This window comes from Drosophila santomea, chromosome 2L, assembly GCF_016746245.2.
Source record: "Drosophila santomea strain STO CAGO 1482 chromosome 2L, Prin_Dsan_1.1, whole genome shotgun sequence".
Lineage (NCBI taxonomy): Eukaryota > Metazoa > Arthropoda > Insecta > Diptera > Drosophilidae > Drosophila > Drosophila santomea.
Window position 1 is genome coordinate 7632038 of NC_053016.2, and position 18372 is coordinate 7650409.

The window sequence follows — 18372 nt, forward strand, 5'->3', positions numbered from 1 at the left end:
AAAGTATAAATAATTGAAAGACTCAGCTTTGTGACTGGACGGACAAATTGAACTACAATGTGTTATGGTAAAATATTTGGTGGAATTTCTATAATCATAATTAAAACTTTTGTAAAGAGATACATAACAATACATAAGCCGCAATGGACGCCTGTAATTTACATCGATCAAGGAGCCTAAGGATAATTACGAGTATAATTGAGTTCTTATAGTCTAAATGTGATACTAGGCGCCGATCGGGGACCTCGATTACTGAACACTTGGCTGCTGTTCAATCGGCAGACACACAATTGATTGCAATTGACCTGCGTGGGTTCACTTATCTTTGGAAATTCGGAAGTTCCATGGGAATTGGTCACATTGTCGTCCGATCGACGGCTATATAAACACTTGGTGTCACAGTTGCAGGAACCCAATCTGTAGTTATTCGCAGCTGGAATACAATATTGATGGACTGAAGCCTCTATGCTCTCTCGTGCGCCGGAGCAGTAGGTGTCCAAAGTATCCACGGTGCTAATCAAATCCGGAGTTAGCTCCGGTTGCTGACGTTTGGTCAGCCAATAGGTTCGCATGTCGCCCTTGCCCTGAAAGTAAAATTTAATTTGATTATCTTGCAAGACTGTTTTGAATTGAAACATACCTTTATGCTTGTCAGACCCCTTTCAATGCACACATAGCTGCCGATCAGCTGGAGCAGTTGGTAGGTGGCTTCGGATATATGAATTCTCATCGAGTCACCAGTGCTTTCCATCCGACTTGCTGTGTTCACCGTGTCCCCGAATAGGCAATATCTGGGCATCTGATTCAGGGATGAGATGTATTTCAGATATATTTTATATATGCTGCAGTTGTATATCCAATTCCCTACCTTCTGACCCACTACACCCGCTGCACAAGGACCGGAGTGCACTCCGATACGAAGCTGAACTGTCTCCGTGGGCTTGTGCCGGATCTTGAGATTGCCCACCGTCTCCAAGAGATGGAGAGCCAGCGAGGCTATCTCCCCTGCATGGCGACTTCCATTCTGCAGCGGCAGTCCGGACACAACCATATAGGCATCTCCAATTGTCTCAACCTGAAATATAAATTTCCAACAAAATATTCATGCAAAGACAGGTGTGTGGTAACAAACCTTATAGACATCATAATTGGATATGATGGAGTCGCAGCAGGTGTACCAATCGTTTAGCATCTCCACCACCTCAAAGGGAGTGCTTGTGGTGCAGAGTTCGGTGAAGCCCACTATATCACTGAACAATATGGTGACACAGTCGAAGCATTCAGCCTCGACAGGATCTCCTCGCTTCAGAAGCTCAGCTACAGGTCTGTAAGGAATGCAATCTTAAATGATACAATGATACAACTAAACAGTAATCACCTTGGCAGCATCTGGTAAAGAAGCATATCGGTTTTCTTCTTCTCTTCGTACAGCAGATTGGTTCGCTCCTGAACCAAACCCTCGAGATTGTAAGCATATTTCTCCATGATCGATAGCATATTGTCGAATATATTGGGTTTTCTGCAAAGTTAAATATTATAGAGTTAGCTTACGAAGGACTTATGCAATATGTGGTACTGACAAGCCAGCCTGAAGCTCCTTCAAGTGCATGCGAACCAGTCTGATATCGGGCCTGACCTCGGGATCTTCATCCCAGCATTGGCACAGGCACTTCCGGATGTAGTCCGGAATGTCCAAGTGGGTGTGCGTCAGAGCTGGTCGGAATACTCCGTGCTGCAGCATTTCCGGACACTTGACAAACTGGATTATTTCTGCAGCAACACAACATATACATTTCATACATTGGCACCAATGGTAGTAGTTAATACTTACCCTCCTTCGAGTAGGCCGTGTCACCCCAAGGTCCTTTGCGGCCAATCATCTCGTAGAGCAGTATCCCAAAGGAATAGACGTCCCCCTTCTGGGATCCGCGTCCAGGTCGGTAGGCGTCCCTCAAAAGCTCCGGCGCCATGCAGAGGGCACGTTTCAGTTCCAGTTCACTCCTGCAAACGTCATGAAACGAGAGCGTGTTGTATTATCGAGGAAAGTTCGATGACTTTTTTATATTTTATGAAAGGATTTTGCAGCTTAGAATGGCCGTGTGGTACTTATTTATTCTCTAGTAGTTTTCAACCAAAAGTAAACTGAATGCTGACGAACAAACGATCAATAAATGCAGAATAAATTTATAAAATATTTTTACTTGTTGGGCTCTTCCTGGCCAGCTTTCAGCTCGTGCAGTCCAAAGTCCGAAATTTGGCACACCCAACGGGAGTCGATGAGGCAGTTGCTGGATCGCAGGTTGCCATGGGAGATTATCTCCGAGTCGTGAAGGTAGATCATTCCCTTTAGGATATCCGACACGAGGGAGGAGATGAACATGTGGTCCAGATGCAAATCCTCGTTGGCCAGCACGTCCTCCAAACTGCCGCGCGCACAGTAAGTGGTGAAGATGATCACGGATCCGTGATCCGTGGACGCCCCAATGAAGTTGATAATGTTCTCATGCCGCACCTGAATGACATGTTTAAACAATTGTTTAAATATTTTTTATATTTTTTTATGCCCAAGCTTCGCTGTCCTCTACCTCTCGCATCAGTTTCAGTTCCTTGCGAATTGATCGCGTGATGTCTGCACTCTTCTTGTGAATCTTTTTCATGGCCACAATATTGCCACGAAATAGAGCTGCCCAATGGGTTAGATCCTTTAGATACTATTATTATTGTTTTATATTATGTTACCTATATTTGTGAAGGACCTTTTGTTGGGCTCACCAACCACTAAAATGCTTTGACGGCAGATTTGGAACTAAAATAATGGTTTTTTAAATACTTTTTCATATCATAAATATTATAAATGTGTAACATACAATATTCTTATTAGTGGGATTATTGTATTCGCCAAGATTTATGACGGTGACATCCTTCATGTCCACTTTCCACAAAAGACCTGCCAGAGTCTGTTCATACCGGTAATGCCTTAACAATAAATAAATATATGTATATACATATATATATTTTAATTGATATATTTAAAGCATATAATCATACTTGATTAGCAGGGCAATAGCCACAACCACAACGAGGGCACATAGTGGACCTGATACCAGGTACCGCCAGTCGAGTTTCTTTCGGGGACACAGTTCGCCATGAAAACCACATAGGGGTTCTGCGAGCGGAGGACGCCCATTTAGCCATTGAATGGGTCTATCATTCTTTATGTAGCGGAACTCCTTGGGATTTTAATATGGTTATTACCTAGTGAGTAGTGAGTATATAGGTTTAACTTAACTCACTGGAATATCAGAGTTCTTGTCATAGGCAAAGAACCCAACTGGCTGCATGGACATCTTGGCTAGGGAACCCACCAAGGTTCCACTGCCCATATCGTTTTGCAGAGTTATGACTGTGTAATTACCCTCAGCATCGCCATTCGAGTCTATGTAAACCTAGAGAATATGATAAATGTTATAAATGGGTTAAAGTCTAAGTGCTTAATAACTTACATCAAATCCTTGAATGGAGTGATAGGACCTATTAAAAATGTGACTCATTACCAAGTTTCCATCGTAAATATCACCGCCCAGTCTTAAAACTTCTGTTATGGCTCGGACATAGATCATAACACTGTCGTAAAGATGCAGGCCATATATGGGAACCTATCAATACAGTCATCGAAATGCATATGGTTCGGAAATAAAGTATATTATAAATAAAGAAAATTGAAAGCTTTAAAAAATAGACAATTTTCCTACCGATATGTTGTCGAAGACACGTTGATGATACGGCACCAGAAACGGAGTTTTTCGGGCATAATCTTTTATTTTGGAACAAATGTCGCTGCAAGCATAAGTTCAGAAAAATGAATAAGCTGTTTTCCATAAATTATTTCAAATATTTATTTTACATGCAAATGATTAACGTAAATTAATGTCTACATATTTAAGGAAATTGGCACTTAGGATTCGCAGCTAGTAAACCAATGAAATTATACATATTTCTCTATTCCTATTAAAATACTCTAAACCCATGCTGAAAGTAAGGCACTAAACCAACAGAAAAACTTGAAGAGATTTGTAAAAACTATGAGCTTAAAAATAGATTAACAATTGTTAGAAAGACGCAACAAAAATACGCACAGTTAGATAACTAAGAGTCAGATAAATTACCGAATATGGGGGTTTTGTGGATATGTCATGCTTATTTTTATAACTGAACGAAATGAGATTTTGTCCAGCGATTTGCTCTTTTCTTTTCTAATATAAGGATCTAAATAATCTGGAATAGATGGTGCATGCATTAGAATTCTAGCTCGGACTGCCAAACCGCACAATTCACTTACTACGTTCCATACTGTTCACCCTTCGATTGGAGTCGTAGATCTCGTCGTCCACCGAAACCACGATGTAGTCTCCACTCTCGAGCAGCCGGCGATTCTGGAGGCCTCGCACAAAGTCCACCATGGCAATGTGCTCCCCAATGAACACATATACTGCATTGAAGATTTGATTATATAATTAAAAGTATTTCAACTTATTTTGCCCACTTACTGCGAGTTGTGGCAAATGTTTCTTCAATAATTCGATCGATCTGCGAAAGTGTCTTTGTGGTTGGTATGTAGTCGGAGATATATTTGAAGTGACTGATGGTGAAGTTCCTGGCCTCCGCCAATTCCTGTTCCAAAAATATTAAATTTTTTGAAAAACTCTGCACATTAGACTTACCTGTATGGCACGGGCTACATCCGAGCCCCAGATCGGTTTTGAGCTGACTACTATCGAGAATTTATTCCAGTGAAAGGCGTTCAGCAGACTGATAACACTTTTCGAGACCTGCAAACGTGTAACTACTTTTTGTAATAAAGTTGGGTGGGATTTAATCAGGAACTTACCTTGGAAGCCGGGGCTAAGGTCCGTGCAAAGGTGTGAAATGTGCTTTTGTTTGAGACAATTGGATCGGAGCATTTCTGGGGAATTAAAACAGGTTATTTTGGTAGCATGTCTCAGATAACTGGAGTAATACAACTGTTCCTTCCCCAACAAGAAGTGTATAACTTAAAAGAAATTGCATCTGTAAATCTGCTAGTAATAAATAACAAATGTAATTTGTGCCACTCTAAAGTTGTGTAGTGTCTTTTGTATTCAAGGAATAAAACTTATATAGCTTTGTACTTTTAGTATGGCAATTGTGGATCAATCTGTTAAGCAAGGGCAATTTTTGCCAACTGTGACAGAATAGCCCTTCATAGGTAAAGCGCAAAGGGTTGAGTTCTTAAATTGAACACCGGTGACCCAGATTTGAGTAATCGGTATACTAACGAAGGAAAGCATTGGTGTGTTCCAGGCGGAGGCCAGCAGCGCCTCCGTGGTGCAGCTCTCGTCGGGACCGATGAAGGCGGTCACGCCAGCTTCCCGCATCTGTGTCATCGCCCTGGAAACGGAAACGGAAACAGGAACGGCAACGGAAACGGCAACGGCAACCGGAAAAGAAATTTCAGAGGGCACCTGATACAGGGTATTATTTAAGGTGATAGCATACGAATGAATTACCTCAATGGCTTCACGCGGTAGGCGCTCATTTTCTGGCCAATGTCCACCGGCTTGAAGGCCAACTTCTTGCCCGGCAAAAGGTTGGGGTTCTTGTTCACATCCTCGATGGCAAGTGGCAGTCCGCCGAGCGTCACCTAATGTAAATAAGGCCAATTAAAGTCAGCGATGAGTACTGAATATTAACACCAGATCCTGCCACTCGCGAACTTCTCCCCACGCCAAATGCCACTTAATTTATTCATGTTGTGCCAGTTGTGGAGGACCAACGTAAAGCATAACAAAGCCATGCAAAACACTATTATGTACACTTGGTTTCACCCTATGGGTGTGGCTAATTTAAAAATAATTTAGACAAACCAAGCTCGACCTACACTTTTTTCCACAGAAGGGATTGCACAAGGATAAGCTAAGTCCACTCGTTACGTAATTAGTTGAAAGCAATAACATTTTCTAGAAGGAATTTAATAAACCTAAAGTTTTGTGATGTTCAGGTTGTTAAATGGCAACTACTTTGCTTACGGTCAGTGGTATTCAAATTGCAGAAACTAAACCTTATTCAAATTCCATTTGCTGCATTAATAAAGTTTACAGAATAACATTGCATACCCGCTCCCAAAATATTCAAAAACTGCCAAAAGCTAAAGCAGAAAGCAGTAAATTAAACATGTGCTTAATATTTAGTCTTTAGGTTACAATCTCTTTGTGTTTCAAATACTACAATTTTATTGTTCCATAATTAAACTTATAATTTGTCATCATATAATATTATACACAATATAACCTCTATATACAATGGAGGTTACTTGTGGGTAACCAAAACCTCTCATTCAGTGAGCACTATCATCTCAAAGCCGAGCAGCTCGTTGATTCCCCGGACGTAGGCCCGCAGCTCGTGGTCCCCGTTCCCAATGTGCCTGGCACACATCATCTGGAGGTTGAGTCTCACAGCCAGCACCAAGCTGGCGATGGCCAGGATTAGCAGGTAGTTCCACAGCACAACGGCCAGGAACACGAGCCACAGACAATTGTCGGCCTCGAGGAAAACATCCTTGGCCAGGCACTCCCACATGTGGCAGGGGAAAAGGCTTAGGTTCTGGGCCACCTTCATGGTCCAGGGCACAAGCATCACGGGACTGCATTGTTGCCACACGGATAAGCCCGCTGATCGCAGGCTGGAGAAGAACCCCCCGAGGAGTCCTTTGCTGGGCAAGTGTATCAAACCGTATCCGTAGAACATGGCACCCATGGCAAAGCCGGAAAACAATGGACTCCAGGCAAGCTCCCCCAGTTGGGCCACCAAGTACACTCGGGTCAAAGGTCGCTGCAGCTCCGGCGATTGGTCAACTTTCACTTTCACTTCCAGCATCGAGAGCATCAGGGTCAATTGGAGCGCAGTAAAAATGCAAAGGCAGCGATGCGAACGTATTAAGTTGGATACATAATCACGCATTTTTCTAAACGCAATGTAAATGTACAATTTAGATATTTTCTAGGGAATTTAGACAGACAGGTACCGAAACTGCTCCTAGCTCAAGTTTTTATTTCTTGCGGATGCCATGGAGATAACGTGGAAAAGTTCGATTTCCAAAAAAAATACCTTACTTCCACTTAAATTTGTTTAATTAATTTACAATTCAAAAAGTTTTACCCACTTAATTGAAAAGTTTGCCACCCCATCGAAATCAAAAAGTTTGCACGCATTTTTTTTCTTGCTCCAACCTTGTTGATTAATCATTCAAAAAAGGCTGTGAAAATGTTCCACACATGAACATACACATTTGCATATACATATAAATCATTAAAAAGCCTTTAAGGTTCAAATCTCCAGGCAATCGAAATCCTTGGAAACCGAAATGAATAAAATAAGAATTAAGAAAACCTCACCACTCACAGCATTAATTGAGCTTTTTAGTTTCAGCAAATATGCTGGTATACAGATTTCAAAATTGGAAGCATAACCCACTCCTTTTACTTGACTTAAATTATATTTTGGGATGGATAAAATGCCGAAATTTTTTCCTTAACGCAACGTGATACTCTGCGCAAAAGATTTTCTTAAGATTCTCTTAGGAGTTTAAAGAGCTCAAAAAAGTAAACAATTTTTTGCCTGCTCGTTACTCCCATAAGAATAACTTCTTTGCTTGCTTTTAGATTAAACTTTGATGAAAAGAAATTGCAACATATTCGAGTTCCTCATTTGGTGTTCAAGTGTTGTGAGTCAAAAACCATAATCTATTAAAGCACTTTATTTAATATTATAAATGGGTTATAGGAGCAATTTAAATCCAGAATTGTTTGTGGTTTTTGCCAATGATTTCGATGGGTGTTATTATTTAAACAGTTAAAATGTGTTGTTAAATTATCTGGGCTTTGCAATGGTTGAATTCACTTATAAATTATCGTGGGGCTGTTACGAATTAAATTTAATGCTATTGTTGTTCACAACTTTAAAGCGTTTATCCATAAGACTCCTTAACTATTCCTGATATCTCATTAAAGGAATTTAAAACCGATGGCATATTAATTTCCTAATTCTATAAAAAAGCTTCTTAACCTTAAATTGTATTTTTCATAAGGAGCCTCTTTAAGTTCGTGCTGTGAATTCACCGGAAATGTTGCAGACTTTATTATTCCGTACCGAGGCTAATTACATTGAAATGTAATACCTATGTGCTAATTCTGCTTAATTGAAAAATAATGTGATAAACAGCATTTACTTTTGATTAAAAATTTAAAAATAATGCGATCAATTTCATTTGCAGAATGCTGTAAATGACGTATATGTATGTAGATTATCAAATTTAACTAAATGTTCGTTCAAAAAGTAATTAGGTCATTGAAATCAACGAGCTTGAAACGCCAAAGAAAAAGAAATTAGTAAATCTAATTAACTCTTGCTTATAAACATACCTATAAGCTTGAAGCTATCATTAATTATCTTGATAAAAAACGTAGACCTTCAAAATTAAACTAATTGCAATTATAGTGTATTGTGCACCCTCAGAAACCTTCTTTACAAATTTGTAAATTAAATTGCTCCCTTGCCCTATATTTCATTTCGTTGAGAAGCGAGCAAAATGCACATATAATATATGAACATGACAATGAAGCTGTCATAGTTACTGGGAAAACTTTGCAGAGGTGAGGTTTAAACTACAGTTGCTTCCAATTAATTTAATTTATGCAGGCATTGAGCCCTTCTTATGTTTGTATCTTTGAAGTTGGCGTAGAAGTTAAACCCCGACTTAAAAGAAAAACTCAACTCAATGGACAAGCAAAAGGCATCCCACCTCGAGAGTCCGAGAATTTATATGGTCGCTATAGTTTCTATTCTTTTCTTTTTTACTGCCATTAGAGTTATCCTTATTATAAATTCCATAATAAGTGACTTCCGAGCTTAACATTGCCAATGCTCAGATATTTAAATTTCAAATTTTTTAATAAATCCTATTTCTGCTGTTTAAATTCCGGCTTTTCTAGCCATTAAGGTGCTGTCTTCCTTTCTTTACAGCCAATTAATATTTATTTTTATGCCCTGCAGGCCAATTTACTCAGGAATGTGATTGTGCCAAGGGGGCTTATAAATCGTATATGAAAAACAAATAAGAAAAGGTTTTGCATTTACATAAAAAAGTTGACTCCTTGCAAGACAAATAAATATTCGTGGCATAATTAACCCATTTTTGCATGGATGCTGGTTAACACAATTCAGTTAAGACTATTGAAATATATTTTAATTTAAGTTCTTGGAAAAGGTGAATGGAGCTTAATAAATGCAACACTGACTTTAATAAAACTCATTACAGGATATCTCTTATCATATAAAAAAAGTGACAAAGTCAGAATTTTTGGCAAAAATAGCTGTTCATATTTTTATGATTTTCATGATATTTGTGAATATTTCACATGTCCGAAAAAGGACCGACCAAAAAAATGTGAATTGCTTTTGTCAATTTATGAAGCGGAGCAGGACTCTTGATGGATTTGCTTTTAAGCTGCGCATTTCGCTATTAAATAAATGGAAGCCATGAGCACACTACTACAAGCATTTTGGCTTTTTCCGGGTTCCAATTAAGTTGGGTATAAAAGACACTAGATCTGTACGGATTACTGGCCTATCAATGGGATATAAATGGAATGCATTTATCTCCATTGTTCTCTATTTTTATTCATCACAGACCAGATACCGCTGTCAATCCTCATCGAAAAACATCAGAAAATCAAAACAAGTTGAAAAGGCTTTTGGGTAACCAGATCGAATAGGAAACACTTTACCTTAGGTAGGTGAAACTTTGATTTGCTTTTAGGCACATTATGTTTGCCTACAATTTCAACAGAAATTTGAAGGTATACTTTATAATAATATATATAACATTTAATAATAACAACTTCGCACATAACAACTCTATGCTATGTCATTTATTTTCCCAAATTAAATTTCTTGATCCGTTTAGCCAGCAATAATCCGCAGCGTAGTTAGAGTATTAAGCATTATAGTCAAATGCCTCAGGGGACGCATGATGTGTTTGATTAGGGCAACAGAATGGTCCCTTCAATCATCGTGCTGAGCCATAAATGTTGGCATATTTTTGGGACAGGATGCGTTGACTTGTGCTCTGCTCCAAAATGAGATTGCCATTTGAATTGCAAATGTGAGGCGGCAGGTCGATGAATTATGCATGCACATACACAGTTACCACAGGACGAAGTTCGCAATTAATTTCGATAATTTATATCGAATTTAAAACTGTCTTAGCAATACGCTGATCTCCAGGGTTTACTCACCCGCATCTGTGAATATTCCGCCAGGAATCCAATATTTATCGTATCCGACAGTCGGCGCATGGAGGAGACGGCGGCTCCGGCGGCCAAAGGATGACTCCGCTGACAGCCGAGCAGGACGACGATGCAGGAGAATGCAGCGGTGGAGGCGGAAAGGCCTGGCATCCTCAAAGGCAATAAAGTTTTATTTCACACGCAACTGAAACTGACACCGACACGGCCACTGGACAGCACCAGAATCTGAATCCGACCCACTGTATCAAACTGACTTCGGTGCACTTAATGGTCGTGGATTTTCACATGGTCACGGCAGCACTAGATGCCTCCTGGGATAGCAGATGTCATTTGTTTAGTCAAATCCCATGACTCGTTTCGTTTATCCCCCCCAACAGGTGTGCGTTTATAACCCAGCCTCAGAGTCCCACTTGTTGCTCCGCTTCTGCGAGCTTTTCCGTTTACGGCAATTCAACACGCCCGTAGTCTGTCGCAGACTGTGCTCGTGCCATCCGTGGTCCTGCTTTTATAGCCTCCGTACTCCGAGCTCCGTGCTTCGTGCGTCTCGGCGGAATTCGCATTGGTTCCGTATCCGAAAAGGAGCAGTGTGTGTTTTGGGTGGCCAGTGGGTGGCCAGCAGGACGCGACTGAGTTAAGTGGTCTATGAATGACAGCATCAGCCGAGCCTCGGGGATCATCAGCGGGCCAAGTGGGAGGGCGACTTTGGTCGTTGGCCAGTTGGTCAATTCGGCAATTCGACAGGATGCTAAGGACTTTGTTTATTTGCTCCTCTTGGCAGCCAAAAATGATTCGTTTCAAATTTAGAGTGACCCCAGTGAAGACTTGACCGAACATCACGGGCGTTGAGCCCATTTCCTTTTCCCGTTACTGATTAACATCGAGGCAATTTTCATTCGCAAATGGCAATAATACATCCTCGTGCAGTCTGGCAGTCAATTATGGGAATTATCTTTTGTCTTTGGGTTTACAAATTGCGTAGCATTCTATGGGTTTTCCGGACTAATGGTCTGGTCTAATGCTGCCTTTTAATACTTTTTAAACCCTAACTTGACAACAACTAATGCTTAACCTTTATTCCTTTGAAGGTAAGAACACCCTTTATAGTGGTGCGTTGTAGCATTTCAAGTTCAAGGACAGCGAACCGTGAGTTTTGGTGGCTATTTTCGAGCATGTCAACGTAATCCGTAATCCATGCTCAACTTGCCACAAAGGGGTGGCTGTGGGACTTAGACGGAAATTCAAAGACAAATGTTTTGGCTTATTGAAGCGAGCATTGCTGAAACTGAGACTTATTTTAAAAAGGGTTTTTTCTTGTAAGCATTAATTACGTTTTCACAAATGTCATCATTACATTGGTGTCACTATTACATAGGAGGCCATTAGGACTCTCAAGAGGCCATCACAACAAATGATATCAATTGCTTAGCACCTGTCTTAGGTTTTAATTTCGAATGCCATGTGAGAAGTAATTTGCTAAATGAATTTGAGATGCAGTGCGGAACAGCGTTCTAAAGCCATAACACCATTCTTAACTTCTTTGAAAAGAAAAATACCCTGAAATCCAGGGCAATATAGAACAAATATATAAGGTTTTAATAAGTAAAATTCGAGCACACATATTTCTTCAAGTGTAATGGTATCTAGGCATATCGCTCTGTAACCATACACCCATTCGCATTGTATTTGAATATTCAACTTCTACTTGTTTTCTGCGTGTCGTAAAGGTCCGAGTTCAATTTCAATGCCGACTCACAATTTGATTCGAGTTGAGCCGACATGTAAGCTGATTGAAATTAAAATTTAATTTTAACTTCTCCTCGTCTCCAATGGTAAGTTACACCTTTGTGAATCGCCCAGGGAACCACGATTATGGGACCATGACAACTCATATCTGGCAATTGGCAACGAGCTGGTACTTCCTCTGCCTTAAATTATGCATTTGCAGGATAAGTTCCTTTTCCACTGAAATACAGACAGGACATGCAAGAATGGGTCTTGCATTTCCGCCAATAAATGAATTCATTTTACCTCACTTAATATTTCACTTCTCAGTCATTTCATCTCTTATAAATCACAAATATTCATATTTATCATAAATTTCTTCACCATATATCTTTTATAGCCATTTGTCAATAAGTTTCTTGCTGCCAAGGAAATTGCTATTCGATATATAAATGTTGTCCATTATATGAACTTCTATTGTGTGATACTGCTGTAGAATTTATGAGTTTCTTCTTCAAGTGAAAAGCTTTTCTATTAAGCTGCTACAATTGAATCAGAATAAATATCTAGTGCTCTCTGTTAAAATTGTTAAATTGTTTAGGAACATCAAGTAGATGAAAACACCAGTAAATGAACATTCAGCTGGCAATGTTGGTTCAGTTGAGCGTATTCACACATGCTGAAGATAATGACACAGAAAAGTTGCCAGGAAAGTTCACTAAAACTCGGCTTTTCCATGAACGCCTTTCTACATATATAAAATCTACATTAAACTTGCTTTCAGGCAAAACCTTGATTTTCCATCAAAATACCAAAAGGCAGTACAAAATCAGGGAAATTAGGCGGCCTTAAAAACTTGTATGTTATTGCAATACCTTGACTACTAATGTACCTACACATATTAATACTTGAATTTAAGAATATTATTAGAAAATGCTTCTTTTAATTTTATTTGTGTATTTCGGTTTTTACGTTGATTTACACTTCTGGTCGTAAACTTATTTATAAATGCTGAATAACGAATTTAGAATGTGCTGATGGGTAGAATATTCGATTCCTTCACTGGTAATGGGCGAGAGCCTCCTTGTTGATGACGCCCGCATAACTGGTGTACTTCGGCGAGGTTCCATTGAGGGCGATGAACTGCTCCGCCACCTCGACGGCAACACGGACCTGCGCCTCCGAGGTGCTAGCGCCCAGATGCGGCGTGGCCACCACCTTGGGATGACTGATGAGGGCCTTGGTGACCGCAGACTTTGGTGGCTCCTCGGGATAAACGTCGAAGGCCGCGCCGGCCACCTTTCCACTCTCAAGGCCATCGAGCACCGCCTGCTCGTCGATGATGCCGCCTCGGGCCACATTCACCACCTTGACGCCCTGCTTGCACTTGGCCAGTGTCTCCGCCGAAATGAGATCTAAAGGGATTCATTAAGGAAATCTATATAGTTCAGCTTGAAACACTTTTACACAGGTTCTACACTTAGAAAATGTATGAAAAAGAATTGAAAGAGCATTTAACTTACTTCTGGTGGCTGGGATCAGCGGCGTGTGCACGGTTATGTAGTCCGCCAGTGGCCAAATCTCCTCGAGCGTCATCTTCTCGATGCCCGCCGCCTTGGCCTCCGCCTCCGTGGTAATGGGATCGTAGCCGATAATCTGCAAAGCACTCAGGGTTCGATTAAAATGCCACACTAAGTAAATACCCAATCCAAACGCACTCGCATGCCCCAGGTCTTCATCCGAATGGCGACCTCGCGTCCAATGCGTCCCAGTCCAAGAACGGCCAGGGTTTTTCCATACAGCTCTGTGCCGGCATAGAGCTTCCTGTCCCAGCGACCCTCCTTCATGCTCTGGCCGGCGGGGACGACGGGACGGGCCAGGGAGCCAATTAGGATGCACGTCAGCTCACAGGCCGATATGGAATTGCCACCCGGAGTGCTGAAAGCGACGAGAGTTTAGTTAAACATTCCCCAAATGCCACGCTAGACACTGGCTGTTGCGCCAAGTTGAGCGTTTCTGGTGGGCAAGTGGATGGGGCGTTTGTTGTGACTAGACAGCAATATGCAAATTGCGCCGAAAAAGTATTGGATGAGTTGGGGAAAATATGGCCATTTTCGCGCTTGGCTACCAGTATTCCACTACCAGACCCACCCAGTATCCAACCCACAACCCTTCGCCCTGCAAACACCCACGCAACTCCATCGACACTCGGCGTCCCTTAATTATGCGTGTCAAACGGCGTCAATTGACCCAAGTCATGGGTAATTGGGGCTGGGATGCCATATCTACTGCCAATCCTGCGATTCGGAATGCGCATAATTATTTGGACTCTGCGCCATCGGAGATTACACTATCAAGCACTGCTAGTTTGAATACCCATAGTTACGATATTCGTATTATCTATCCTAATATATTTCCTATTAAATGATGAATCTAACATTAAGAGCTACATAAATTCATTTTCGCGACATGCAGCTACTTATTATTATAGTTGCATAAAACACACAGAAAATCAAACTTCATAAACTTGATATGGGAGCCGCAAAGGGTTTTAAATAAACAGAATGGAAAATGTTCATGGAATTGATGGCATGGAAAGAACTCTAATGACCCACTAACTAAGTACTTTGTACTGTTTGCATTTCCTATACTAATACCCCCATAAATGTTTCCGATTTTAAAACTCAAAAATAATTTGGAATTTTGGCATAGTGTTCGTGGCTACCCTTTTGCCGCCGTGCAATGCACCGGGGGCTTACGGAGCACTTACTTCAGGACAACGACATTATGCGCCGTGGCTGCGGGAACATCGATGTTGTCAACACCCGCCCCCGCGCGGCCAACGACCTTCAGACTGCCGGATCCGGCGGCCAGAACTTCCGCGGTTATTTTCGTATCCGAGCGAACGATGGCTGCGTCGAAATTCTGAAAGGCGGTGTAATTTAATTTAATTAGCCACTGGGTAAATATAAATATTTGTTCGGTAATTTCCTAACTCATTTCACTGGCCTTCTGGTTTCCATTACAGATTTCTTCTGGGAACGTGATTGCTACCATCTACCACCTGTTTTTTATGATAACTGGTAACTGGTTATGATTATTGGAACCCTTGACATTGACCAGTAATTTTCGGTTTTAGTTAAAAGAATTATTTTGATGTAGAGGCAACATCGTCTGATCAGCCAGATGTTTGATAAGAACTATTGGACCGATAATAATAAATGGTGATAACAATGTCTGGCCCACTTATTTACAGCATACTATTGTCATTTAAACGTGATAGTTTCTTTTTATGTTTAAATAAAATCTAAAACTGCATTTCGAAAAGTTGTTAAAAATGCTGGGCGCTGCAGTTGTAATTGAACCTGTAACACTTTTCAAGGATTCTAGTATACCCTTTTACACTACGATTAAAGGGTAAAAAAACAAGTTGTACTGCCTTAATTTATTTTCTCTCTGCGAACTGGAAAAATATTTTTTCGTCAAGTACTTATTTTCCGACCCTTACAATTTGGTTTTTTGTTATTCAATAACATCACCAAAAGAATCCGTCTACAAATCAAATAAAATTCAAAACATGCATTCGTGCCCATACACACATGAGTCGGTTTAACTAATTGAGGCAAAAATACCCTTGCAACAGAAAACCAATTTAAATAAATAATGAGAGTAATTGATTTTGACATAGAAGGCCACAAAAAAGTCTTTTCAAACTATTATTTACTTTATTTATATAACTGGAGTGAAAATAATCTGATGTGATTATTGTTTTAAAGTTTAAAGAGAAGGAAAATAATTTATTTAATGGGTTTTAAGTTAGTATTTCACTTAAATTACTGCAAAATACCTATAAATTCAATAACAATTATTATAATGAATTCCTTATCATTGGCTTTAATTTTGTTAATTTTTGTTACAAGTACTTTATATTGGAACGAGATAGGAATCTGCCCTACTGTTGCAGTTTTTAATTATACTTTTAAGTTGATGTGCTTAGTTACAGACTAATTGAGATGTTATTATTACGTAACCATCATATATACATACATACATACGTATGTAAGGGAGAGTTCTCCCATATCTCAGCTCATGGCACATGTTTCAAGCCCGCACTTAAATCATTTGAAAAGCTTTCATTCCAACGACTTATCTCGTTTATTTCTATGTACTGACATGTTTGTATTTACCTCTTTGCCTGCACTGAAATCCCTAAGCCACTTACCTTAACTTCCTGGCACAGTTCCTCCACGGGGAGTTTAAGCTTGTAGGTAACCTTGTCAAAAAAAGAAGGAAAATATATGGTCAACAACGTTGATTAAATTGTGCAATCAATTAAATGCATATATTGTCTGTTTGTCCACTTCTAAGCGCTTTTACATGCTTGCAAATTCACTTACAGTGTGTACCCGATGGGCAAATTCAACCGAGTACCTTAATTTAATTTAATTACATTGCATTGATGGGCATTATTCAATAATTAAATACTTTTCAAGTGTACTTCCTTAGTCAACCAACATTTGTTGGTTGTCGCTTATTCGTTGTATTTTTTTTCGAGGGCGCACTGTACTCTTGAGCACTTGTATGGGTGTAAGCTTTTGCTTACTCCAACAAATAATCGACTGTCACGTCATTGGGGATTGGAAAACCTTACCTTTATCCCATGCTGTTCCAGCAGCTCCACGCAGGATTTGTCCACAGCATCGCAGACCAGCACTTTGCTGATTTTGAGGGGCATATTTGGGTTGGTAATGAGTACACTGAGAGATCTGAGCAAGCGGTTTGCCGTAATTTATGAATTTTTGCCAATTACTTTCCGCAACTCACGATCTGCGCCGCCGAGCAAACAAATTGAACTGACTTTGACTTCGAGAGCGGGTTCCTCGGGCCATCGAACCTGACTTTGAATGCCTCTCGCCGGTGCAGTGCGATTGTTGTTTTCTGGGTGATAACCGATAACCCAACCGCTTGAGAGGATCGGAGAGCCCCAGTTCCACTTGGATCCCAAAGTTCTCTCTTTCTCCTCACGCGATTGGTTCTTTTGGGTGTGCGTGTGAGTTGTTTTCGATTTTTGCACGCAAAACAACAATTTTAACCCACGGACAACCCTGTGATTAAAAAAGATTCAGCGGAACTTTTGTAAAAAATATTGTATTTTATAATTTTTTAGTAAAGTTTTTCGTGTCTGAAATGCATATTTAGGAAACTGCAAGCTTGCAATATATTGTAACTAAACCCTTTTTAAAACTTTTTTGCTGAATGTTGATAAAGCTTTTAAAATAGGACTTACCCATATACTTGCTCACACAAAAGTATAGACAAAAGGGGATTTATTTTTAATATTTTTATTGTATTTGCTTTTATTTGCAATTTAGCTTTCATTTAACTACGTATTTTCCAAAAACATAATGTGAACAACATTTGAATGCGGAAAATGAAAACGAAAACAACAAAATTGCGTTAGGGAGATGGCAGGTATTCATCCTTAACATTAAATTAAAGGAATCTTACAAAGTTGATAACAAAATAATTAGGTAACAAATTGAAATATCATTAACTATTTACATACAATTTTTGAAAATTGCTGATTGGATTTTAGTTACTGTTTTCTCATTTTTTACAATATGTATATGTTTTGTATGTATAAAATATTCTATATAAATTGGGAGCGGTGTTGATATTTCCACCAATAGTTCTTTTTTATTTTTCCAGGTTATTCGGTGTGGGGATCTTTGGTTAATAATATATTGATTACGGAAATTTCATGCGTGCTCTTGTCAATCTTTCCACCTTCTATTCTCCAGTTCAATTAGGTATTTAGGCTAAAAAAATAAGGTTTGCTTTTCTTATTTAAGTGGCTTGAAAAGTAGAGAAGTTATTACCGCTAAATTTAATTATATATAGGCGTATCTTTAAAGTTTCAGTATGCTTGCTATAAAACTTGTTTGCATCTGTGTGTGTGTGTTTTTTTTATAGTTTTCAAGAGTGTCAACAAATTGAAATTGCTTGGTTTTTTGTTTTTAGAATCGGAAATAAGAGTTTATTATTACAAAAAAATTGCTATACTTTTGAAGCAAACCAGCTGGTCTTCCTTGCAGACTTTTGTCCGTCTGCTAGAAGGTTATGTAATGGAATATATGAATTTATCAAGTTTAGTTTTCGAAAACTTTCAGAGAACTTGAGTTGAGAAATTTAAGGCATCTTACAAAATATCTTCAACATATTCCTATCAGATCTGATGAAATTTTCATGGCAAAGTTCACCTTTCCGTTACCAGAAAGTATCTAACAATATCTGGGATAATCAGTAA

General features: G+C 39.6%; 3 protein-coding genes across 5 annotated transcripts; all 3 read right to left on the reverse strand.

Annotated features, from left to right (window-relative positions):
- Nucleotides 1-129: 129 nt before the first annotated feature.
- On the reverse strand, nucleotides 130-10493 carry LOC120458240 (guanylate cyclase 32E). Of its 3 annotated transcripts, none has more exons than XM_039645828.2 (23): nucleotides 10332-10493; nucleotides 5547-5680; nucleotides 5316-5427; nucleotides 4889-4963; nucleotides 4722-4829; nucleotides 4548-4671; nucleotides 4340-4489; nucleotides 4167-4275; nucleotides 3753-3837; nucleotides 3504-3656; nucleotides 3294-3446; nucleotides 3049-3230; nucleotides 2868-2976; nucleotides 2740-2806; nucleotides 2586-2683; nucleotides 2202-2512; nucleotides 1832-2001; nucleotides 1581-1770; nucleotides 1379-1519; nucleotides 1133-1325; nucleotides 869-1075; nucleotides 641-799; nucleotides 130-584 (listed from the first exon to the last, which is right to left on the reverse strand). In XM_039645828.2, exons 1-23 carry the CDS (start codon nucleotides 10491-10493, stop codon nucleotides 207-209), a joined length of 3570 nt encoding a protein of 1189 aa, XP_039501762.1. In that variant the 3' UTR covers nucleotides 130-206. The 3 variants fall into 3 exon arrangements, with proteins under 3 accessions (XP_039501762.1, XP_039501763.1, XP_039501764.1); XM_039645829.2 differs by lacking the exon at nucleotides 3753-3837 and adding an exon at nucleotide 4018; XM_039645830.2 differs by lacking the exon at nucleotides 4167-4275 and having other exon boundaries at nucleotides 4336-4489.
- Nucleotides 6242-7076, reverse strand: LOC120458242. Its single transcript, XM_039645832.2, has one exon. The coding sequence runs from the start codon at nucleotides 6994-6996 to the stop codon at nucleotides 6370-6372; it is 627 nt and encodes a 208-aa protein (XP_039501766.1). The 5' UTR covers nucleotides 6997-7076; the 3' UTR covers nucleotides 6242-6369.
- A 2506-nt stretch (nucleotides 10494-12999) lies between the features above and the next one.
- On the reverse strand, nucleotides 13000-16931 carry LOC120458248 (D-3-phosphoglycerate dehydrogenase). Its single transcript, XM_039645837.2, has 6 exons — nucleotides 16717-16931; nucleotides 16288-16338; nucleotides 14836-14990; nucleotides 13784-14003; nucleotides 13589-13721; nucleotides 13000-13480 (listed from the first exon to the last, which is right to left on the reverse strand). Exons 1-6 carry the CDS (start codon nucleotides 16798-16800, stop codon nucleotides 13125-13127), a joined length of 999 nt encoding a protein of 332 aa, XP_039501771.1. The 5' UTR covers nucleotides 16801-16931; the 3' UTR covers nucleotides 13000-13124.
- Nucleotides 16932-18372: the final 1441 nt, after the last annotated feature.

Bases quoted from the DNA above. Each gene is read 5' to 3' on its own strand.
- LOC120458248 (XM_039645837.2), bottom strand. From the start codon at position 16,800: ATGCCCCTCAAAATCAGCAAAGTGCTGGTCTGCGATGCTGTGGACAAA. The intron at 16,339-16,716 runs GTAAGGTTTTCC...TTTTTTGACAAG, and splicing joins TGGAACAGCATGGGATAAAG to GTTACCTACAAGCTTAAACT. The intron at 14,991-16,287 runs GTAAGTGGCTTA...ACCGCCTTTCAG, and splicing joins AACTGTGCCAGGAAGTTAAG to AATTTCGACGCAGCCATCGT.
- LOC120458240 (XM_039645828.2), bottom strand. From the start codon at position 10,493: ATGCCAGGCCTTTCCGCCTCCACCGCTGCATTCTCCTGCATCGTCGTC. The intron at 2,684-2,739 runs GTAACATAATAT...CCCATTGGGCAG, and splicing joins AAGGTCCTTCACAAATATAG to CTCTATTTCGTGGCAATATT. The intron at 1,076-1,132 runs GTTTGTTACCAC...TTTATATTTCAG, and splicing joins CCAATTATGATGTCTATAAG to GTTGAGACAATTGGAGATGC.
- LOC120458242 (XM_039645832.2), bottom strand. From the start codon at position 6,996: ATGCGTGATTATGTATCCAACTTAATACGTTCGCATCGCTGCCTTTGC.